We start from the raw sequence: 25101 nt of genomic DNA on the forward strand, positions 1-25101 counted from the left end.
AGGCAGAGGATGGGTGGGGCTTTGCGTCATCAACATCCAGCTTCTCGCTACTGACTCAGCAAAGGTGACAATGTCATGGCCTAGAGTTACAGCAGGCAGGCACATCCTCCAGGATTTTTCTCTCAGATCACTTGACACTGTCATTTGATAACTTATTCCTCCTTTTCTGCATGCTTTGAGACCCCAGGATCTGATTTCCAATCCCAGATATCAATGAGGAAAAGAGGTCCAGTGCTTGGAATGTACAGTACAAAGTTCTTCATAACATGCTGGTTATGAAGTGAAAAAATCACTTTCCAGGGATGCTATAAACAGTGCAGCCCAAAGCACTTCTGGCCTTCATTTCTCTTTACCTGGGCTATCATCTCACCTACTCATAAAAATATTAGAAAAAATAAATTAATGAATGAAGCAACTTGTTATCCCAGAATAAGCTGCTATGAGAAAAACCAAGAAGACACTTGTATTAGACTCTCTTTTTCCATGGAGACACAATTAAATACCACATCAAAAACTACGTACAAAACAGGCTAAACTGAGATGGGATGGGAAAATGTCATTCTGCATTGCCTTTGCTCTGGTTGGGAGTGTATAAGTTCAGCATGCAATGTTCCCTGGAAACAGTGTCTGAGCTTGTTTGTATGTGTAAATGTATGGGCCTATGTACTTCGAATTCTCTATTTTCACTGCAAGATTTATGCATTTGCAACTTCAAAGTTGCCTATGAACACTGACAGAGAGTCAGCGTTAAACATTGCTTGGTAAATTCGGTGCTTTATTATTTCAGTGTGTTGCCACTCAAAATCAAAACCAGCAACTTCTTGATTTGGATCTGATTTCTTGAGAAGATCACATCTGGCCCAGCAACGTGGCCAGTTCTGAACTCCCCACTATAAGGATGATATGGATTTAATGGAACAAGTCCAGCAAAAAGCCACGAAGATTATTTAGGGAATGGAGCATTTTTCATATAAGGAGTCAGTGAGAGTGTGGCTGCTCAGCCTGGAGAAGAGAGGGCTTAGAGGGATCTTATCAATGTATAAATACCTAATGGGAAGGAATGTAGAAGAGGGAACCAGACCCATCTCAGGAGCGCCCAGTGAGAGAGCGAGAGACAAAACAAAATCCCCATGAAATTCTGCCCAAACACAAGAAAATACAGTGAGAGTGATCACACACTGGAACAGGCTGCCCACAATGGGTTGTGGAGCCTCCAGCTGGGGAGATATGGACACAGGCCTAGGAAACCTGCTCTAGGCTGGCCCTGCTTGAGCAGGGAGGTTGGACAAGATGACTTCAAGATGTCTCTTCTAACCCAAATGACCCTGTGATTCTGTAAAATCGGAATCATTTCCACAGTTTGAAGCTCTGGTGTCATTCAGCACAATTTTTGCTGCTTAAGTAACTGGAGTAAGGCACGGACAAACCTCCTGTGAACAGGGCCATCCTTGCAGTGATGTCCCTGAACTCCATTTTTGGTTACTACACAGAAAAGATGTTCTACAAGCACTTGGTAGCTTCGTGATGATGGCAAATGAAAATGGCACCGGAGTGAACGCAGCTAGATCTTTACAGAGCCTGAAATTTGGACTTCAGAAGAACTGTCTGCATGTTCAAAGTCAGAGGTCTGCTTAAGTGTTTTGCTTGAGGGGGGGCCTGAATTACATTGTCATTCAGAAATGTAATTACAGTTATTAAAATCATATGTAAGGCACTGTTGATTCAGTGTTTTATTGTACAGGATATACAGCTATATTAATTACTTTACTAGACATCCATAATGTTGCCAATATGATGCAACGCAGCTACCACAAAGTATTTGCTGGTTTGGGGAGGAAACAGACCATCTGCAATGGAAAGACTTAATTTGGAAGGCAAGAAAAGGCTCCTCCTGGACAAATTCTCCCCTACTTGGCAGACAGAGCAGCTGCAGGACTCCCCTCTGCACAGCAGGAGAAACTTATCTGTGAGCCTATCCAAGTCTCCACAGAATACAGAACAAAATCACATTACAAGCCCTCCTGCTCTGGTCTTTGCCCTCACACTCTACACTTTGTGTCTCCCCTCAGAGGACACTGAGAAGGGAAATAATATACAATTTACTTGAACCTCGTTTCCAACATTATTTGACGCTGAAGGTCATCTGAAGTATTACTCTTTTTTCACAACATCTCCTTCTCAGGTAATTTTTAAGAGTTCAGTGTACAGGGAGAATGCCAGAATTGTTACATGCCTCTGCAGTGCTTTTATCAATCCAGTAAGATTTTATATCCACAGTACAGAATTTTCACGTCGTGCCTGTTTGATAGGATTTTTTTTAAAAAAAAGCTCAGGGCATACTCCCAAACACAGCAGTGGGTCAAAAGGCCTGTGGTAGGGGGTCTGATAAGGATTCAGAAGCTGAGCTGAATTAATTTGCAATTTTCTTTTCTTTTTTTTCCAAAGGCTGCTGAGTATACTATGCTACGGTGAGATTAAGTAAATGTCAGGTTGCCTAGAGCTCTCACACATAGGTATGTCTTCTATTCTCAAATTCAGATAAACAAATTTACATATACTGTACCTTCAGCTGAAGCACCAAGTCCATGCAGTATTTGCCAAGGGGGTTGATGTCATTCAAGATGAGTGCAATTATAATATCGATCCCATTGGACTCATGGGTGGCTATGCAGGTCTGCAAAAAAGGAGAAGGGAGTGGGGCAGGGGCAGCAGAGAGGGAGGGAAGGAGGGGGAAAGAAGGAGACAGGATAACAGGAGGGAGCAAACATGCACATCAACAAATTTCCAAAAGAAGGATCCAGAACTTGAGAGACCTTGCAACAACAATGAACCCTTCAGCCAAAGCAGGGCATCCCAAAAACACACCACAAGAGCTGCTGGGGGAGGCTTGTGTAGCACAGAACTGACCCCAACACTGCCAGCAGTGAAGCACACCACTGGAATAGCGGTGGTGCAGGCTAAAATATGCTCCCAGTAAATCATGCAGGGTTTGGCACCAAGTGGTACGAGTTACAGACAGCAGGAGCGCTGCCAGATGCAGCTGAACACACGTGCCAGACTCAGACACGGAAGACATGCTCAACTGCAGGCACAGCCAAATCTGCACATCCAAATGTCCATCCAAATGCTTAATTTGCATTCAGCAACCAGCTCTAGTATCACTGTTACAGCACGAATTGTTTGCAAAGACCAAGGGTCTCTCCATATACCTGGACATGTTCTGCACAGAAGGGCATTTCACAGAATCATGGAATGGTTTGGGTTGGAAGGGACTTTAAAGATCATCCAGTTCCAACCTCCCCTGCCATGGGCAGGGACACCTCCCACTAGCCCAGGTTGCTCAGAGCCCCATCCAACCTGGCCTTGGACACTTCCAGGGATGGGGCAGCCACATCTGCTCTGGGCAACCTGTGCCAGGGCCTCACTACCCTCACAGTGAGGAATTTTTTCCAAATATCTAACCTAACACTACTCCCTGGCAGTTTGAATCCACTCCTCCCTGTCCTGTCACTCTTGTAAAAAGTCCCTCTCCATCTTCCTTGATAGACATGGAATTCTGGACGTGGAATTCAAAACTGTACTTCCCAGATGCCTTTACAGCTGGAGTCCTGGACCTTCTCAGTGTTGGAAATAAGTGTCAGTTATACAAAACCCTGTGGTGCTTTTTCCTTCTAGGAGGTTTGTGGACAATAGGAAAGAAAAAGCTTCCCAGGAAGAGAGGGAGAGGGAAAAAATGAGAATGGGTGTTGAGCATTTGCTTCTGAAATACACTGAATTGGACTTGTAGTTGGTGTGAACAAGCATAACTCAAATCCTGAGTGACTTCCAGCAGAGGGGTCTAAGTAATGAAGGGTAACTAACCATTCCCTTCCACTGTCAGTGTTCCTCCAGTGCTCCTTAAGTAAATTTGTTGGAGAAGATGTTAACTTGTAACAGGGTTTTTTTTTTTTTTCATCTCCAGTCCTGTAGTTAGGTTTTTTTTACAGTTGTTTTTCCCATTCCTAAGTGGATTGAATATGACTGTTCAAAATTCAGTCCACTAAAGGATTTTTGTTTGTCTGTTTTTAAAGTATTAAGTAAAGGCAGTTGATTACCAGCAAAGGCAATAATGGCACTTCACATTTCATTTGTGCACATTAATGAAGCAGCATTAATATTGCATGTATTTCTTCAGCTATTTCTACCATAAAGAAAAGATTGCTTCTGTAATTTTTGCCCACTGCAATTTTCCAATTGATAATCCATGGTAAAAATTCTGCAATTTCAACCAGTGTTACAACTTTACTGCAGTTCTCTTCAGATCAAATGCATATAAACCACATTCTTTACATCTCCATATTTCTTCAGCTCAGCACTGAAGAGACTTTTACCAAAAGTCACAGTTATATGGCTTAAAAGGACTGGAGTGAGGTGATCAGAAGCCTGGTCTTTAGTATCATCCATTTCACTGCTGCCATCATAATTAAAGGTGCTGCTGGGTTAGTTCCAAAAGGACTGGGAATCCTCAGTGGAAGCAGATACACCACAGGAAGAGTCTGGTTTGAGTTCTGACTTAAAAGGATCGCTCAGGCCTTATGAAAGCTTGTGTGTTAAGCCCAGTCACAGCAGCTGGAAGTGAATTTATGTCATTAGCAACACTGAAAGTTTTATGACAAGCACCCAGACACCACACATTCAAGAACGCTCCTCTGAATCCAGGAGTTATTTGAGCCCTACCTGGTTTTCATGGCATGGACCTTGGCAATACTCAGTCAAGCTTTCCAGCGTCTGGTTGACAAGAGCCACATTCCTCTCATTGATGTAAAGCCCCAGCAAGCCCAGCCCACCTGTTGTGCTTCCACAGATACAGTCCAGAAACTGGAGGGTCTCACAAACGAGGTTGTAATTTGTTTTATTGTTTTGATGTCTTAAGAAATTCTGGCGGATGGAGAAAATGATTAAAAAAAAAAAGAGAGAGAAAAAGAGACAAGTCAAACACAGTCTTTTTTTTTTTTCATGAAAACATGAAAGGGTACAATTTATATGTACAATTTATACAAATTATGACCACTGTATATCAGTACACTATAGAAAATGTATTTGGCCTCAGTGCAGCAATTGAGAACTATTCTGATTAAAAGCAGTAAAGTAAGGAGGGCTTAGGAAAGGGAGCTTTGCAAACATCTGCACTGGCCTTAAATGTCTTATCTATGTCCTGCACACCTGCCCTCACCCACCTATTTACACCCCTGCTCTGGGAAGCTTGTTCCCACAGCTGAGCAGCTCTGGTGGCACATCACAGCCACCCCTCGGCTGTGCCAGCCCAGAACAGCAGCCCAGCTCAAACCAGCCCCCAAAAATGCTCTGAGGGAGGCTCCTGGACACTGGGTATAATTGTAGAAAATTCATGTTGCAGAAGTTGCTATGGGGACAGGAACTTCTCCCAAAAGAACCGATAGCAGGGACGCACATCTCAAAGCCTTCGATCGTAACACCTTGGGAACAGAGCGGTACCCAAACACTGCCCAGAAAGTTCCTGTGGTCTTCAAGTCCGTGGTAAGTGATCCACCATTTGTGCACAAAACCACGACTAAAGAGGGACACCCAGACACTTCTCAGTGCCACGTGGCTACACTGCAGTCCCCAAGCAATTCTGAGGACATAAACATGAGCTCAGCCAAGGTGGGCCTTGAAAAGGGTTCTTTTATCCTTGGACCAAAAGAAGAACAACATTTTAGACAGCTCTATTCTGTACCAGGAGCCAGGCACAGGGGTGTTTTTTCTTTCCCTATGAAGCTGCAGCCCCTGTAATACTTCACGTGGAGCTCAGCTCAAAACCACTTTACCTGGAGCTCTCGGTTGTGGTTCTCGCACAGCAGCTGAAGAAACCTCAGTATTGGCTGCATGATTGCAATGGCAGGGCTCATGATGGCTTCCTCTGTGGACTTCTCTTCTGCATTTGCAGCATCTGTTCCTGAGCCCATGAGATCTATTTCCGGGTCCATTTCTCTCCTGTACACAGAGTAAGCCTTGGATGTTGCAGAAGATGCCTCTGTTAACTGTCCTTTCATACCCTCTTTCAGATGCAGGGTTGAATCCTTAACTGAAAAGAAGATAATTTTCCTTCATTTTTGGAACTCTTTCTCCTCATTTGATTAAACAATAAGAAAACAGTAATAATGAATGCAACTTTTCCTTTGTTGGTGCCTAACTTCTCAAAGACCTCCAGGCAACTTACAAAGAATATCAAAGCAACATTCATGCAGGGATAGCATGTTCCAAATAAACCACAAACCAGAGTGAAACAGAACATTAACACAAAAAGCCCTACTATTTCTCTCCCATATACAATAAATGATGAGAACAATGGCAAGACCACAGGGTGGGAAATCAGTTCCTGCGCTTGCTCTTGTGAAATAGCCCCGTTAGCAGCAGCCTCTACTTCTGCTTCTCTAAAAATATGGTTCTGTATCTTTTATTGATGCAAACTGGCACAGCTTCACTGATTCCATCAAAGCTAATTCCTTGCAGCCAGCCTGGGGTGGACTATAATTCAGAGAAAGCAGACAAAAGATGCAAATTAGCAATGGTTAATATTGAAGCCTATCGATCATCTCAACGCAGCGGTGCAGTTCCAATATAAAATGCACCTCTCCCCTCTTTCACAGGGCTGCCTCCTTACCTCTCTTTTTGGGAACAGATACGGTGAGGTCACTGTCATCCTCTTTCTTTTTGCTCCCCAGATCGATAGTGTTCACTGTCACCGTCGACCTGATCTCCTGCTGAGCAGCTTTCATGCGGTCATACAGCACCTTAAAGAATTTCTCTGACTTCTTTTGCTCCTTCAGTTGCTGGTAAGTTGAATACTGAAAAAAAAAAAATGTTCAGATATCAGTCTCCTAAGGAAGAAGAAATACAGAAATACACTATTTTTTTTTGGCTAAACAAACGATGAGTAATTAATTCACTTATACAAAACAAAACAAATGTTGGCCGCTGCCCGGCCAGTTCTTTCACGAAGTGATACACAAGGGTGGTAACAAAGATTGATGATAATGTTTCAGAATTGGGATAAAATGGTGAACACTGCTACTTGCAATCTTTAAAAGGTCACAGTATTACTCTTGAAGTTAAATTATTTTGTGACGCTCTCCATTTCTGCAGCTCACTAGAGTAATAATATTCCATCTACAAATAACAGTGAAAAGTAATTGTTATCATGCAACAACAAGAGGAAACATGGAACATCTAATATGTAATATTATAGCTTGGATTATATTACATTTTTGTGCTACACACAGAGTTTAATATTAAATAGTTAATATTTTAGCTTATCAAGTACAGTCCCTTAGTATTACTGTCAAGCAGGCTGAGTAACTTTTGCAGCAGTTTACAAACTGTCTCCCAGAGTAAAAGCTTTTCACAGCCACTAACAATTCATTTTAGAAAGTTGAAAAAAAAATCTCATTCCTTTATCATTTTCTGGACACTCTCTAAGGGTCACAGATCATATTATCTTTTTACAGAATAAAGATACAAAATGGGATTCCTCTCATAGGCAATGCAGGGAGTGGTTCACGGCAATTCTCCTCTCTTCTGATAACTCTGCTGGTCATTGTCAAGGATAAACAATCATAGAATCATGGAATGGTTTGGGTTGGAAGGGACCTTAAAGACCATCCAGTTTCAGCCACCTGCCATGGGCAGGGACACCTTCCACTATCCCAGGTTGCTCAGAGCCCCATCCAACCTGGCCTTGGACACTTCCAGGGATGGGGCAGCCACAGCTTCTCTGGGCAACCTGTGCCAGGGCCTCCCCACCCTCACAGGGAAGATTTTTTCCCTAATATCCAATTTAAACCTACTCTTTGTCAGTTTGAAGCCATTCCCCCTTGTCCTGTCACTCCCAGCCCTCGGAAATAGCCTCTCTCCATCTTTCCTGTAGGACTCCCTTTGGATTCTGGAAGGCCACAAATAGGTTATCCCGAAGCCTTTTCTTTTCCAGGCTGAACAATCCCAATTCTCCCAATCCTTCATCATCTCAATTCTCTCTCTTTCCCTGATCCTCTTATTTGGCTAAAGTTGGGTTAGAGGGATACAATTCCCAAAAACCAAGAATCCATAGTTTAAAGCAGTTCTTCCCAACGGACTGGGATACTGCTCTTCTCAAATGACAGGTTTTTCCCTCTTTGGGGGTTTTGATAAACATCCCTGAAGGTTTTCAGAAAATATTTATTTATTGCTGCTATATACTTAAAAGCACTGTTATTTTTAATTTTTACAAAGAGCGATATAAAACAAATTGAGGCAATGCTCATATGGCAAAGACCAGGTTAAAAGAAGCACAGAGAAAAGGACAGCTGAAGAACGTTCTTCTGTTCAAGAATTCTACACTATGAGATACTGCACAGCAATAGGGCATATTTACCTTTGTATTACAGTGACAAACTTTCCACAGAACTCACAGCAGAAAGGTTCCTTCTATTTGTCTCCAGGCTCCGCGCTTCTGAAAACCAATATGTGAATAGGTATATTAAATAAGTACCTGTGTTTGCGTATTTCCACCTTCCAGCAACGCAATGCCAAGCAAAATGCCTTCTGAGAAAATCCTGTCGTTCCTGGTGTTTACTATGACGTCTATGACCAGTTCTGAGGCGCCTTCTTTATCCAGAAGGCACTGAATATCAAACATGGTCACCCCGGATTTATCCGAGTCTTGTCCCGAAAATCCACCTGCAAATCAGATAAAAGACATCCCGTTCGTGTTTGTTTCACACGTGGACACGGAAGGGGATCTATCAGTAGTAGTAACAGTAGTAATAATGCACACAATAGCAACGTAATAAATTTCATTTTGAAATCCTCTTTCAGGTAAAATTCCCCCCTGATAAAAGACCAAAGATTTTTGTATGAAACTGCAACACTGGGTCTAAGACAAAGAAATAAAACAAGACCCCAAACCATTGTTCTTTCGTGATATTCAGACAATAAGGAAGTTGGAAACGACACCGGATTTGTTCACCGAAGCCCTTTTTAAATTCTACTGCTGCACACACCAAACTGTGAGTATGGTCAGTGCTCTGAGCCCACTTTTAAATCTGCTGTTCCATCTCAGGCCTAATCTACACAAAGATTGTATCCTGCTAAATCCACTCTGGTTATGGGTATGACCTTCCAGCCAAGTGCTGCTGCCAACAGAACTCCTAAATCATTAACGTCATGATGACGTTCTTTAAGAACAGAGACCTGAGTTAATCCAGAGGAAAGGAGTGGGTTGGAGAAACCTTGCTGAATTGCATTAGCTCATTAAATCAACCATCTTCTATTATCACAGATTATCATCTTTCCTGCTACACTTCCTTCTACAAAGACATAACTCCGTCTACCTCGTTAGGAAAAATATAGTACTGCTTTAATCAGTCAGTACTACTTTGATTAATCTGATTAAAATGGTGGAGGCTTTGTTTGTGACGAAGCCATACACACAACTTTTAGAGAAAGAATAATAATAACAAAAAAGTAAATCTTTGCTCTCCTGTTTGTTAGGGGGCAAAATTTGGTGTGCAGGGTATCAAAACTAAACATTCCCAGTGTCTGCACTGAAGCAGCCATGGAAGAACAGTGGGGTAACATTTGGAAATGCTCCCAAACCTGGGCATGCCTTTAACAGATGCTGAAAATGCAATGACAAGTATTTTGACTTGGCTCTGTACCCAACTTCTGTCTCTTTTCCTGTTACATGCATTATTTCGGGTGGCTTCTATAACAACAATGCAAAAAAATTAGGTTATAATGGCCCTACAGAGACCATCTGCTCAAACTATTTGCTCAAGATAGTTAGAGCAGCTTCATCAGAGTCTTGTCCAGTTGTAACAAGAACTGACACATCCTACAGCCTCTCAGGGAGATCTGTTCCATTGTCCAACCAGTGTTTTTGCAAGAAGCTTTTCCTTATATCTTTTTTTTTTTTTTTCATGTATCAATAAAGGGTCTAGAATTGTTAAAAAGAAAAAAAAAAAGGCAACAACATTTAGCTTCCAGAAACAGCAACATCTCTGTTCATATGTTTTGTGCTTTGCTGAATTTCTAGATGGTGATTCACTGGTGCCTACTTTGGTACCTCCAAACGACCTGTGATCCTTGTGGGTCCCTCCCTCCCACCAAAGCATATTCTGTGACTCCGTGAAATGCACAGAAGCCACCTGAGACAAGTGCCTGCAACTTAAAAATAGGACAAGTCTGGTACTACCTCTCTTCTAACTGATCGTAGAACACGTTTGTATTTATTTACCAACCGAATCCCTGGAGCACTTCCAATGTGCCTATTAGAAAAAAACCGGTGCTGCTAATTTTGTTCTCTCGAAACGATCTGTGTTGATTTACCTCCCACTTGAGCAGTTTTGCTGTAGCTGGCAGACAGGGGCCCATTCATGCCACTTCCATATTCCCCTTTAAAGTAGCGATACAGGAGTATTTTCCTTAAAGTGTTGCCCTTTAAGAGAAAGATAAAAATAGAAGGAATGAGAGAGTTGTGGCCGATCTCCTTTGTTTGAAAAGCAAGCTGTTTAACATAGATACATAATTTATTAGGCCTTTCCATTATAATTAGTAAGCACACAAATAGTAAATTTGTCCAGAAAACAAACATCTAATGGTCTTACCTAACAAATCCCATGGGAAGAATTCTAAAATAGTGTTGTGTAAACTTCCTTTTTTTTTTTTTTTTTAAGTTTCTTTTAAGCTTATTGATTATAAATAAAATACCACCACCTCAGTAATTCTGACTGGCTATCTGTAAGATGTGTATATTGAAACAAGTTCCATAAATAGCCAACACACTGCAGTCATTGTGTCTGTGCCCTACCCTGCCGTGGCAGTACTTTCTTCCTATTTTCTGCAGCTGAATAGTATCACTCCCTTTTCTCTGATCTCAGATAATTCAGCTGATTGTCTGAAAGAAGCCACATCACATGAAATATTTAAACAGATATATGACATTTGATAGAACAGCTTAAAAAGCATTCTCTGTATCTCCTTGTTCCTTGACTTCCAAAACCACAACCAGTCAAAATTTGCATGCAGCTCTCTGAAGATCTTCCCTTTCATTTCGCTTAATCCAACATGTCTTGTGTTGCAGAACACAAGAGCCAGGGGTACCAATTACTTGGCATTTTTATTTTGCCTTCGGTCTCTTGGGAACACCTTCAGTCAACACTCAGCTTTACAGAGGCAGGAGGTGACACAACAACTGTAGGCACATGTGTAACCTAAGATTTTATAAAGAAAAGACTCCACAAGCTCTCCAGTGATCACCACAGAAGGGGGAAAGTTGGTCATCTGAACAGCTTGGCAGTAAAACGGAACAGCTCTTTCCTTACTTTTACTCAACTAATGGTTTTAATGAAAGAAAAAAATGTAAAAAATACGTCCACCAGAAGCACTACCCCTTCTGCTAACAGTATTTCCAAGAGCCACAGTGGAGCTTCACTGCCCTCAAAGACAACGGGTTTGTCCACCCCAAACAAGTGCAGGATTTTGTGTGTCACCTGACAACACAAACCAGCCATTCCTTCCTAGTTCTCGCATTCTGATCTTTTAATTTGTTAATAGTCTGTACAGAGTTCCCTCAAACAGCCAAGAAAAGTACAAGGCCTGTGGTAAAATATCAAAAGCTATAAATACAGTGGCTGCAAGAAAAATTAGAAGTGTCACCTACACCTCTGTAGTGCAGTGCCAGGGAATTTATTAGGTGGATTTTCCAGGTGAGCTTAAGCCAGGAGCTCACACAGAGACAGATGCCTTCCCAGCCTGGTTTCTGATGGGGTTTAACCCTGCATGCATGGACAGGGTAGGCTAACCAAGCTCATAAGCAATTTTGATATGGCTAAGAGCACCAGCTCCTCCTGCTCAACATCCTGTCTCCAGCTGTGACCAAAATGCAGGAAAGTGAAGCTGTGACCAAAAAAGGAAAGTGAAGCTCCTTTTCTTGACATCCTGAAGAAGACAAATGTTTTGAGGGGCAAAAAGTTCCCACTGGAACCGATAAACATGGACTAAGAAGCAGGATGAAGTCCCTCTTCGAGCTTTCTCAGCCACATATATCCCAGAATCATAAAACTGTATCACACAAATGGAATCACAGAGCAAAAAACCCTTCTTAAGGGTCTGATCCAGAATGAGCACTGCCTTGAGACAGGATCTTTTCATCAGAAAGGCTGGCATTTGCCATACCACTTGATCAACCACTCAGTTTGAGTCAACATCCTCAACCAGCAATCTTTGCAGTCTGTGGATGACTAATGGCAAATTATAGAAACAGTCACAGTGCAGTCACGGGAAGAAACACCAAAAGCCATCTATATATAGTTAAGAATACTACCTGTGGTCACAAGCTTTTATTGTTCAATCAAAACAGCCTTTATTTTATCCAGAAGAGAGTGTAAAACCATGAAAAAGCTTTTGACTAAAAAACTGCATGATTTAGCACTGGGGTCTGATTGCTTGGAAGCGAGTAACTGAGCACACCTCAGCTCTTACTGCCTCGTGGCCCTCAGAGACATCAGGAGCAACAGGAATATGAAGATGTTTATCCATCTGCAATGGGAAGGCGAATCCTGCTTCCCCCATAACCGAACTAAGGTACAGACTTGTTCCAAGAAGCAAGTCTTAATTATTAGGATCCCTGCTCTCTCTCACTCCTTCTCTCCACCTCCATGAACCCAGACAGCAGCCACAGTTCCAGAAGCCAAAGTGCCAAGAGTCAAGGACGCCATGCGTGCGAGGCAGAGACGCGGTGGCACCTCTGCTTTGCCCGACAGCCGTGCCAAAAACGCGCCCTCAGGCTCAGCCCACACGCCTGCAAACTCGGAATCTTCCTCCCCTCTGCCATGACCTCAGGCAGCCATATGACTTCCATGAGTCTTGTGAAATCAGCTGCCACTACAAAGAGCAGAAAAAGCCTGGCCACGCAAACCCAGGGCTGGGAAATGCACGGGAAAAAAAAAACGCTCCAGGAATGCATCTCAGCGGTGCCCGTCACCTCCTGCCTGCAACCGTGCGAGGCACCATGCTAGGAAAAGCTGGAAAGACCCTGCTCCCAGCAAAAGTGCTGATCCTGCTGGCGTAGGTGTCTGGGTATGCTTTTATGGGAATGCCAAAAAACGCAGTCACGAGACAAACTGCTGTGCCGGGGCGAGCCACGCCACTGATGTCCTCGTGAACTTAGCCCGGCCACAAAATTAACGCTGCCCAAAAGCAAACGATCACAGCAGCAGCATGAATAAGCAGTTTGCAGCAGCTATTATTGACAACCACGTTACTAAAGCAGAGGCCAGAAATAAAAGCACACGGGGCAGGGCGGTGCTGTCTTCCCCCACCACGTTTTCCACGCGTGGCAGAAGTCCCGGCCTTCCAAGCTGAACCCCTCCCCTGCTGGCTACAATTGCACTTTCTTTTATACCTCTTATTAGGGTATGGAAGTGGCATGTAAACATCGCTCAGCTGACTGCAAGCCTTCTATAATGGCTAGAACATTGTATAGCTTGGGGAAAAAACACGATGAAACATAACAGTCTTATTGTTGCTGATGAATGCCACTGCATTGTCCCTAACAAAAGCTAGCATAAAGACTGAGGGCACAAGAAAGCAACAACTGGATATTGTTGTTGCAGTTTTAAATAGCTAGGGATTGACAGACAAAAGTTTCCAATAGGGAATAATTATTCCAATAGGAACATGCAGACACAAACAAATTGCGTTTTCTTGGTCCCTATTTTATTATACTTGTTGGTCTCTAAACTTGATTTAAAGGCCTTAATACAATGGTTTGTTCACTTTATTTCTCTGAGCCTGCAAAAGGCTGGTTCCACATAAGGATGGGGTGTTCTGTACCGGGAAGGAATGGCTGAGACAGATACCTAAAGCTTACTGTGGATACCTGTGCATCAGCACCAGCTCACGACTGTATTACACTGCCAAAAATTATCTGTCCTAAATAACTGCACACTTCTTAAGGAATTGGAAGGCTATTTATGATGTTCTGAAGGCCCAACTAGAGGGATCTGGTGATCTCTTCTGGTTCTCACCCTACATGAAAATAATGACGTGGAAATGCTCAGATTATCAGTGATAACACAGAGAAGGCAGCCACGTCCAACAGGCATTTCTGTGATACAATGGATGAGGTTGTGAGCGTATTCCAGCATTAATCCAGGAAGATACAGGAAGATTAGGCATGTTCAATCTTTACAAGCAGCTAACTTGCAGCCACATATAAAAGAGGAGCTGTCTGGGATCTCTGGTCTCCTAATACAGATTTTCAGGAAGTTTGGAAAAGATATAAAATGCCAGAGAACTGGGAGAAATCTCACGTGCAGTGCTACTTTTCTAAAAGTGCATGGGAGTACTTTTTACACTTCTTACTGATATCCAACCCTCTGCAGTGAGTTTGATATGGATTCTGGGGAAAACAAATGGCTAATTTTGCATTCCATTAACAGAAAATTAAAGGAAGCTCCTGTAAACTGATGGCAGTTTTAATACTGGCATCGTGTTGCAATAATTGCCTCACTACAGGTTTACAAAAACAGACCTTCTGAAGCTTCTGAAGATTATCTTCTGCTTTTGCTAATAATGAAAATATCATTCTGGTAAAGTTTGATAAACTGTGCGGTGTGACATAATCCTGTCAGGCAAAATTTTTGATTAAGTAAGCCCACAAGGATAGTTATCAAGTGGCTTAACAAGTAAATGACACAATTCAACGTGCAGTTTAAAGCAAGAAATCATAAACAATTGCATAGTCTTCTAATGGGCAACTCATGAAGTATTTATTGTCTGCCTGATTTGTTTGGGGTTTTTTTCCCCAGTGAAATGGAAGAATACAGAAAATAGTTATTAATAGTGTTTAGAAAGGACACAAAAAAAAGCAGGAGGGGGGATGAGGGGATGAGGTCAAGTCACTGGTAACAGTTTAGGCATCATTTATTAAACTGACTAGAAGCCTCATCATGTCCAAAGCCCTGTATGTCTTAATAACATTAAAATGCAGAACACCAAAAAAATGCAGGATTCTGTTCTAGGAAGCTACTTTGGGGAAGAATGAAAGGTCTTGGACAAAAAAAAGACAACTCCCACAATCCCACGATTCTGCGAATGATAATAAAGCAATTCTGTAGGATTTGTGGGACTGTTTTACTTCTCCACGTGCAGGGGCACGTTGCTGCAGGAATGCCACACCACAAGTTTGGTGTCCACAACTGAAAAAGGATGCTGACAAATTGGATTAGGCTTGGAGAAGCTCCACGAGAGTGATCAGGGAATAAAACATGCCTCCTCGTCAGAAATTCAAGGCTTTCTATCTACTGAGCTAGTCAGGCTAAGCATGAACTCTGTTTCTGACTATCTACACGAGAAATCTGACAATGGATGACTTCAGTCTAAAGATAAAAGGTGCAAGACACGCTGGTGAGAAGCTGAAGATGGAGGAACTCAGCTAGAAAAGAAGCAGAGGCAGCTGGGTTATTCAGTTGGTGGGTTATGAATTTTATTTTTATTTTATGTAACAGTAATGGCATTTAGCTATTGGAACAGCTTAAGAAGAGGTGTGATAGCCTGTACTGCTGGCAGTTACTAAACCACGACTAGGTAGCTCCTCAGACAGAAACTATTTGAAGATCTTGTGGTCTACATTAGGAGAACAAGCTGGGTGACAAAAATATGTCATCTCTCATAAATCTATGGGGACATCAGGCCACCTTTTCCTGTAGTAAATATAGATGAGGTTAGAAGCCTGGCTTTCTATGAAGGCTGTTTAAAAAACACCTCCCTCTACATTTTCTCCTCATAATTTATAAATGAAATTCCTATACTGCTTGGTCTTAGTGCCTGCTTCAGGATGATTTTTTGTTTGTTTGTTTTGTTGCTTTTCACCCATTTTCAAACCATTTTGTTCCCTGATTTCTCTTGGACACAAAACACGGCAGGAGGAGTAATTTTGTGCAAGTGGCTTCTGTGAAGATACCACGCATGGAAGTTTTATAACCCTTTAAATTATGATTCAACCTGCTCTTGTAATGTAAGATGACACAGCCATCTCCTCATTTCCAAGAGGGATCAGCTGAGGCCACAGCTACCACACGCATGGTGTTGCACAAGCACGAGCTTGGAAGAGAGCCCCGGAGCCCTGACTCCTATTATGTCCAGAAAATGGAAAATTTCTGTTTTCATGATGCCAGCAACTTCCAGGGGGGTTCACGAACTGGGGGAAGTTGTTTGTTTTGGGGAGTTGTTTGTTTGTTTTTACATGGAGTGAGCTTTTTTCCTTGGTTTTGATCTTTTTTTTTTTTTTTCCCCCCAACAAGATGTTTTCATAGCCAACTGATAGTTGAAAGTGATATATTTGCACCAATAAAACATGACACCCAACAGCAGAGTTACTTGCACGCTGGGGCACCCCAGGGAAAAAAAGCACTTCTAAATATGAGGTTGGGTCCAGCTGGTGTCCAGCTCTGCTCCCACTAAAATCAACGGGGGATTTGCCAGCAATTTGAGCAGGAGAAGGAGCAGACACGCACTCTGCCAGGCAAAAGTTTTTTTATCCAAGTCTGAGAAAAGAAAAAAATAAAATAAGAAAAAAAAAAAAAGCCAACCCAAAATATGCACCAGACTTCATGACACAGTTCTCCTCGGAGAGCAGAACCGGCCACCCACACCTCTCAGCTGTCTCTCATTAGGCAGAGACACCCCACATTTAAAATGTGCCATTGTTCAATCCTACACAAAAACTGGGAGTAATCCCACTTGTCTCCATACAAACTGCCTAAATCACAAATACTGATAAACTCAAGGCTTGTAGCTAGGGCAGAGATTCAGGTAAAAAAACCAAAACACAAGCCTGACCTTCTCTAAAACCAAACTACAGTGATTTAAAAGAGTTGCTAATTGGGTTTTTTCTTTTTAGCTGCCTTTTACTTCTTCTTTCCTTCACAATTCCAGGTTCCATAGAAAGCTGGAAGCTGAAGTGCCAGAATATTTCAAAACAAATGTTACTGCCAGTCTATTTTCAATATGGATAGTGAAAAGGATACTGGACACACTGCAAGATAAACCAAGTTTTGCCTGGTGACTGGCCAATTTTGTACCCTGAAGTAACTGAGGAAAGTGTCATATTAAAAGTAAAGGTTTTTTTAGCACTATCTCTAAAAAGTGTCTCCACTATGAATACAGCAGAAGAAAAAAAAATTATTTGGATTAGTGAAAACCTCAGCATTGGGGCACTCAGATTTAGCCTGAGAAGAAAACTTTTTTAACATACAGTTTCATTCTGCAATTATGTAATTTTTTCTACTGGGTCATAAACTATTAGTAGCTGTCAAATGTCCATTTCTCTGTCCAAACGTAAGATCTCCACACACATAAATATGCATTTATATAGAGTGAACAGGGCTTTGCTGTGGGCAAATATTATTGTTTATATCTGTCACTTGTGCTGCTGCTCACTGGGTGACAGGGTTTCCATCCGCAGTGATAAATTGTGCACTTACAAAACAGGTCATGTTTGCACCTCTGTAATTTTTCCTTTGCAACTTCCCCCGGCACAAGACAAAGCACCGAGAAACACAACAACCCAAGTTCTCCACCGCTGAAAGAAAACAACGTGAGATTTGATCACGATTATTCAGAAGCATTTATGACTGCACCATCAATAACGTACTGGAGGAAAAGACCAGATCTGAAAAGCACTGTTTTCAAAGACTAAAATTATCCAACTCTTATGCTGCAGGGGGTAAACTTTCAAAGTGATGCACAGGGAGTTATGCACACAAATCCTATTATTTGTTAACAGGATTTCTGTGTGGAACTCCTCGTGCTCTGCAAGGAAAAAATTTACCCCTAAGTGCCCTAACGTGGATATTTACCGAAACAGACACTTAATTTCCAGATGAATACTTATGAGCACTACTGGGCTTTGGTGTTTTATGAGCAATTTGAAACAGGTAGCTGGGGAAAATAATACAAGTGGCCAAATAGCAGTTTCATGACATTATTCTCTTTCACTGTGCTGCTATTATGGTGAACTTCAAAGTCAAGGCATTACAGATACCTGATTTACTAGCTAAGGGATGAACTGCAGACCCAGTGCCTGTCCTGTTTGGAATTAGATGTGGCAGGATCTTCATCTCTTAGCTCAGGGCTTTCAAATTGGCTCAGGAGGCAATTCTCTATTTCAGTTTTCACCTGCTCATTTTCACCTACCACCAGCTCCACTGATTTCTCAACTTCACCCTCATCTACTACTAAAGATAACAGAAACATAGAAGTGTAGAATGGCTTGGGTTGGAAGGGACCTTAAAGTTCATGTAGTTCCAACCTCCCCTGCCATGGGCAGGGACACCTTCTACTAGCCCCATCCAACCTGGCCTTGGACACTGCCAGGGATGGGGCAGCCACAGCTTCTCTGGGCAACCTGTGCCAGGGCCTTCCCACCCTCACAGGGAACAATTTCTCCCTACACCTGCTCTCTGTCAGTGTGAAGCCATTGCCCCTTGTCCTGTCTCTCCAGGCCCTTGGGAATAGTCTCTCTCCATCTTTCTTATAGGTTCCCTTCAGGTGCTGGAAGGCTGAATTAGGATACCCTGAATACTGATGATGACACCTCAGAAATTCAGAATTGGTTCTAAGGCATTCCAGGTGCTCATTTCACTGCTACCTTTCAAGGAATCTATGCATTTCCTAAACCAGGTTATCAGAATTATTTTGCAATCCAGCTTACAGGTTTTTGGACATTTTTCATTGGATTTGACATGAGTTCTGGGTTATGGTGATACAGTGCTAAATGAGTACTTCATGGAAGGGGGTTTTACTGTGTAAATGTCGTTAAACTGTGACCTGTGTCACTTTCTCCAATATATACAAATATTCACGCTTAATAATAAATATTCAGACATTAAAACAAACACATCCTCGGAGTTTACTACCTTGCAAAATAATCTAGGAACACATATCTTGTCTCAAAACCAATCCCAAGACCTCGTCAAAGCCAACCATTTTTCCTCTAATGCCACTCATTCCTGCCTGAAACAGATTCAGTACACGGATATTCCCATACAGGGACCTGCCAGATCCTGTCCTTCCACGATTTACAGGTGTGCTTTTGACAGTGATCAGCAACCAGAATGCCTCAAAAACCAGCCTGACAAAATGACCAACACACCTCATGGGTCTGAGCAACGCCTCTTGCATTCTTAGATGGGAACAGACACCGAATTATTGCTGATTTCTTGGACTTCAGGCATTCAGGATACAGCACAAGATGTCCTAAGTGGTAACTGCAGTGAAAGGCAGATTGTCCCTTTGCTCTGTGCTGCAAAGAAAACGCAGCATCCTTCTCCATTTCTCAACAGAGGAGAACAATTCCCACCTGGAGCACAGCCAGCTGCTGCACTGATTTCACTGTATCCATGAAATTAGGTGGCATTTCAGACTAACAGAAAAGTAGAGCAAAGTTAGACAACACCACGGGTCTGGTGCTTTATCAGCTATCCATTTTGACAGGTATAATTTGAAAATATTTATAATTCATGTTCCCCTGTTTAAAAAAAAAACAAAACAGTAGTTGGAATAAATTTCCAGTAAACTTGATTGGGAATTTTCTATTCTTGTCAACTCTCCCAATTGTATAATCCTCCTCATGAGGTTTAGGTTCAGCACCTAGAGTAAAGTGCTAGTAGTTGGAAATGTGAAATCTGTGTGGCCAGAGCCAGAAAGCCAGAAAAAAAAAAATAAAACAAAAAGAATAAAACCCCACTAAAATATGTGGGTGAGGTTTCGACCATTAGGAAACCAAACCCAAGCAGTTTCATCATTTCGAGGAGCCCAATTTGACTTCAACTGCCAGGGGTGGTAAACATCAACTACATATTAAGCAACCTCCTCCAGCAGATTTGTTGATAGTGCACGCCAAGAGGAGCCCAGATCCTTGCTGCTGACTCTCAGCAAGGACAGAGTTGCTGACACTTGGCTGTCACCACGAGGAGCCACATCCCCTCTTCCCCAAGCAGCAAATCCACCCCCAGTGTCTCAGAATTCATGGCAGTACAGGATTACGAGGTAAGGCCACACTGAAAGGAAAGGACCCCTTGACAAAGCATAAGAAATGGATAACCTTATGGCTAAAACATCATCACTGAAGATCTGAGCTCTGTTTCTGCCCTGGCAAAGGCTGTGTTGGCACACAGAGTCGGGCTCTACGATAACCCCAGCGCTGGATTCCTCGGGAGGTTGGAAAAAAAGGCACCTGGCAGGTTCCTTCCTCAGGAACGAGGAATCGGGTCTTGGTTCAGACCCTGTGTTAGGCCAGGTTATCTCAAGTCCCAGTAATGCCATTAGGAAGTGAGCAGGATAAGCACCTCTCTGAGGTTATTCAGGGTTTACCCTGGCTTTTACCTCCTGACTCACAGACCTGCAGTGACTTGGTGCTAGGGCTGGTCTTTCCTGGCACACCTGAACTTTTTATAACAGAGCCTCTCTTCCAAGTCACAGACAGGCGTTCTGATTTTTGAGGGCATCTTTCAGGAGGAAAAACCTCTCTGTTTCCAAAGCAGTTCTCAATCCTCCCTTTTTAAATCAGAGGCCAATATTAGCTTTCCACTCTTGGAGTCTAAGATTTCATCAGTTTAAACAAATAAACCTAATAACATCCTTTGAAGACTGCCATGGAAATAATTCCGACTTTGTGCAACGCTGCAGCAGAAGTTTCATAAACTATTTCTATTAGCCAAAGCTGCTGAATGAAACTGAAATGTTGTTAAGAGAGTAACATTTTGTTTTTAATAACTTTCAGAGGCATATTGGCTGTCATGGCAATAGCTCAATAGATTCTTAGCTGTTGTCTTATTTTAGGAGCAAAAGCAATTTCTAAATGCTAACTTTCCCAAGATCAGGAAAAAGTTATCTTCTAGTTTGAACAGAAAAAAAAAAAAAAAAACCACACAAAATTGAAGCCACTCTAGAACTGGTTGAAAAAAATTACCAGAAATTTGCTTGAAATTAAATCAGTTGGTTCAAAGATAGAGACAAGGGGGAGACAAAGACACATTTTCATGAGCCTGTCTTAGCTTTTCAAATTCCTACTACTAAAGGACAGATTCATGTTTGTATAAAATTTAATATGCAAGCTGCTCACCCATAACACTAAATTGCCCCTTTATATTTAATATTTGCTAAAATTGCTGAGTTATTTACGTCCCAGATAAGACTGCTGCACATGGGCCTTAGTTGTTTCATCATAAGGGATTTTAGTATACATTCATTATGAAGCTGTTGCCATTATAATGCCTAAAAGTCTACTGCTTCCAAGGAGAAATATATTATCACTGAAACATTCCTACATGCACAGCATGTAGCTATGGAAATACAATGTCATCTGCTTCTTCAGAGATGTTAAGTACAGCATAGATTTAACAGTGAGGCTGCAGAAAACCTGCTTGTGAAGTTCTGGAACTGCAGGTTTTTTATTCCTGTGTTTCAAGAGGACTGATATCCCCACTAATGACATCTCTCTGATGAATGCCATAATTACAGACATTCCAACATCAGGGTTCACCATGTTCAGCACGAAAACCAAGATGAACTTTAAAGCTCCAGCAAGTGGGAATGAAACTGTAAACACATGGCACCCAGGTAGTGCTTTGAGGGAATGCAAAACAAAAGCCACCAGCAGTTTTAGGGGCTACCTAACTGCCTGCTCAGGCTATTCTGATTATTAGTAAAATCCTCTGCTCTGAATGCAGCATTTAGCTGCATTTAGCTAGAAAAAAACCCCTTGTTAAAACGTTGAGCAGGGTGGGAAATTCTATAGACAAAGTTGGAGCTCTAAGTTAGATCAATGACACACTTTCATCTAATTTGCCATTTCCTGGAAGGCTCAGAGAAGTGCTGGGAGCACACAAAGCTGTGGAAAAACTGTGGTGTTATAGACTGAGATTGCTCACCTCAGAAAGAGGTGGAAAGATGTGACAAAAGTACAGCAAAGCATGAATGGTGAGGAGACAGGGAGGTTGGGAATTCCTCTTTCCTCTCCCACCCAAAAAGTGGCCTCCGACAGAATGTAAAGATGGTCAATGAAAAAGTGATAAAGAAATAATTATTATCCCACTTCTAATTAGATGGCAGAAAACTCATTACCATGGGAAGTCACTGAGGGCAAGAATTCAGCAAGACTCAGCAGAGGATTTGAGCATTTCTATAGACAACAAGCAAAACCAGTTACAATAGCAAATGTTAAAAAAACAACTATGGGAAAGAAGACAAAATCTCTTGCTTTAGGGGCCACAGATTTATGGTCTTACTGTTAAGGATTATCCCAAGGCTTCAGGAAGAATAGAAAACTTCAACTCTGCCTACAGTGGGGATTCTTAGACCTTGTGAGGCATCTGGTGATGGCCACACAGTGAGAAACACTCTTAATCCTCTGGTCTGACCCTCTTTAGCAATCCTCGTGGGTTTAAAAGGGAACACAAAGTGTACCCAAGTCTATTTGTACTGGATCCAGAAACCAGTGCAGTCCGATGAAGATTCAAGGAAAAATCAGGTTTTATGACATCTCTGATGAGGAGATGTGCAGAGCAGAGCACTACAGTGACCCAAAATACCAGCTTGAACCCTGACTTCAATAGGCAAAATGCAGAATTGCCATAGCAAGAGAGTACATTACTAAAATCCCAACGTGAAAAAGGTCTGCATTTTATCTTGTCTTCACCTTTGCTTAGCAAACATACCATGGTTTATACAAAAATGATGGCGAGTAGGAACATGTTAGCTCTTGAACAAAGGGCAGCTTCTTAGAGAGAAGCTCGAGGCTCCCTTCTTCAGAGAGACATTCTGCTGGTGTTGAGTTAGGTACCCACACTCCCTTGCTCAGCCAGGTAACTCTCCAAACTCTCCTTCTCCCTCCCACAGATGTTCTTCTATGTCCAAAATGCTTCATCCTCCAAGACACAAAAGAATGTCTTTGCATGGCTGAGACAGCCACAGCATCAGATTTCCCCGCTCTGATGACAGCCTATGAGCACCAGATCCCTCATTTAGCCCTAAATAACACTGACCAGAATGTCACCGTTATTTAATTCCTTTAATTAATTACAACTTCGCAGAGACTTTGTTACATAAATCGGTTTCCTATACATATTAGTGCCTTTCTGTCTCCCTGTGAGTTTGCTTGATGATGAAATGGCCTTCTGACTGCTAAGGACACAGATGCCTCCATCGACATCCTTAATGTCCTTCTCTGGCCTAAAATTCACTGTATGTAGAAGCAAGTATTAGTATTCTAGCTGTGGCACCCTGAGCTGCTGAGACTCAGCCAAAACCCTGACAGATTTATATAGTGCAGAAGGGACGATGTGGAAGACCGGCAGAGGATCTGGATTTTGTCTCCCCTGCTTTGCTGTCTTCCATCTTTTTTTCTTCCTTCTTGTCCCCTCTGAATTTGCCTTTTTCCTCCCTGTCCCCTGGCTGTGCCAATGACACATTATAATCCATGTGACACTTGATTTGTAGCTTTTCCCCCTCGGTAGCTCTGGTAATCATCCCTCCTTGTTTAGCAAAGCAGCTCTGGAGGAGACTGGAAAAGGGCAAAGCGAGCATTTGGGAAAGAAGCATCTGGTTAAAAGTTGAGCCTTTTCTTCCTCCTCCACACTCGAATCTCTAATCCAAACTCTCAGAAGAAACACACCTGATGATTCACTATAGCAAAAGCATTGGAACTGAGGGAACAAACCGCGATGAAGCAAAATGATGTCCAAAAAAAAAAAAAAAAAAACCAGACAGGAAAAGCTGAAAATGGAAATAGGCTGGCAGAGGACAAAAGTTCCAAGCAGGGCATCCAGTTTTGATGAGAATTTTCCTCAGGTTTTGGTGTATGCAGCTAAGTACCTCAGACAACAGCAAAAAGTCATTATAGATTAGAACAGAAGCTAATCTTCAATGAACATATACTCTGCATATCAACAAGAAGATTGGGAAGGAAGGGGGATAATCTTTGGAGTCTAACCTTAGATTCAACTACAAGAGTAGCCAAAGGAAACTTGAGTATACCAAATACTCACAGAGGACGTAGAAACCATATATTGTAAACTTCCCATTAGGATGTTTCTTCTGTGTGAAGCAGAAACTTTGATTTGGAAATTCCTTGCTGCAAAGCCTTTAACATTTTCAGCACAAGACTTAGGTTTAATTTGAGTAGGGCTGAGCTACAGATACATTTACAGTGGTAGAGGCTTTTTAGATTGCCTTTCACGAGCAGAACGCAGAGGCTCAAATGGTTAATTTAAGATGAAATTCTATTAAAAAAAAAAAAAAGTCAGAGCCAGTGTCTTCTTAAAAATACCTGATGTTTAAGGCAGACTAAATTGAGCCAGTATCTGGGAATGCTCGTTCTCTGACCTGAGTGAAAAGGCAGCCAGGGGACTGTGTACAGGCAACACAGTTACCATGGATACCTCACTGCTTTAGGTGTAAAAGCTTAACATTACAAACAACTTTGCAGCATTAGGCTCCTGGCCTCGTAAAAACACTGCAAAATAACAATGAGTTCTGAGATAACCATTATGGTCTGTTTCGTGACACACAAATATAATTCTCGTATCATAAAGCAAAAGACAAAAGCCGGACTGGGAGGACACGGCCAGATCTTGCAGGCCTTAATTTACAGTCTGCTCCTGAAAGATGCTACGCTCCTGATGATAATGGGACCTGCAGGTAAGCAGCTTGCCTCAGAATATTGTCCTCCTGCCTAAAGTTTCAGCTAAATTAGGACTCTAAACTTGAGCCAACACGGCACAGGCAGAAGACGATGCAGTCAGTCAGCAAAACTCCATTATTTTCAAGTTTCCCTTTAACAGCACAAGTTACTCTGTAAACATCTACCCCAGGGTTTAAGGCATCACCCATGCTGACTGCAATAAAGCTCTTTGACGTGAAATATTACCACATATTCCCACATCCTTCAAAAACTAAAACAAAACTAAACAAAAACTCTTTGTGGGGAGATGCTAAATGTGCGTGCTGGGCAGCGAGCTGTGTGCCCACTGAACGTCTTCAGCAGCCTAGAGAGGCCACAGA

The 25101-nt window shown here is 42.1% G+C and overlaps 1 protein-coding gene across 1 annotated transcript in view; it reads right to left on the minus strand.

Annotated features, from left to right (window-relative positions):
- Window positions 1–25101, minus strand: part of ITPR2 (inositol 1,4,5-trisphosphate receptor type 2) — a 230833-nt gene that overhangs the window by 68484 nt on the left and 137248 nt on the right. Inside the window, 6 exon segments of the mRNA XM_050325375.1 lie at window positions 2564–2674; window positions 4717–4917; window positions 5826–6082; window positions 6662–6845; window positions 8525–8712; window positions 10363–10471. Of these exon segments, the coding sequence (XP_050181332.1) occupies window positions 2564–2674; window positions 4717–4917; window positions 5826–6082; window positions 6662–6845; window positions 8525–8712; window positions 10363–10471 (1050 nt within the window).

Source organism: Myiozetetes cayanensis, unplaced genomic scaffold (genome assembly GCF_022539395.1).
Source record: "Myiozetetes cayanensis isolate MyiCay16 unplaced genomic scaffold, myiCay2020 scf3, whole genome shotgun sequence".
In the NCBI taxonomy this organism is placed as follows: domain Eukaryota; kingdom Metazoa; phylum Chordata; class Aves; order Passeriformes; family Tyrannidae; genus Myiozetetes; species Myiozetetes cayanensis.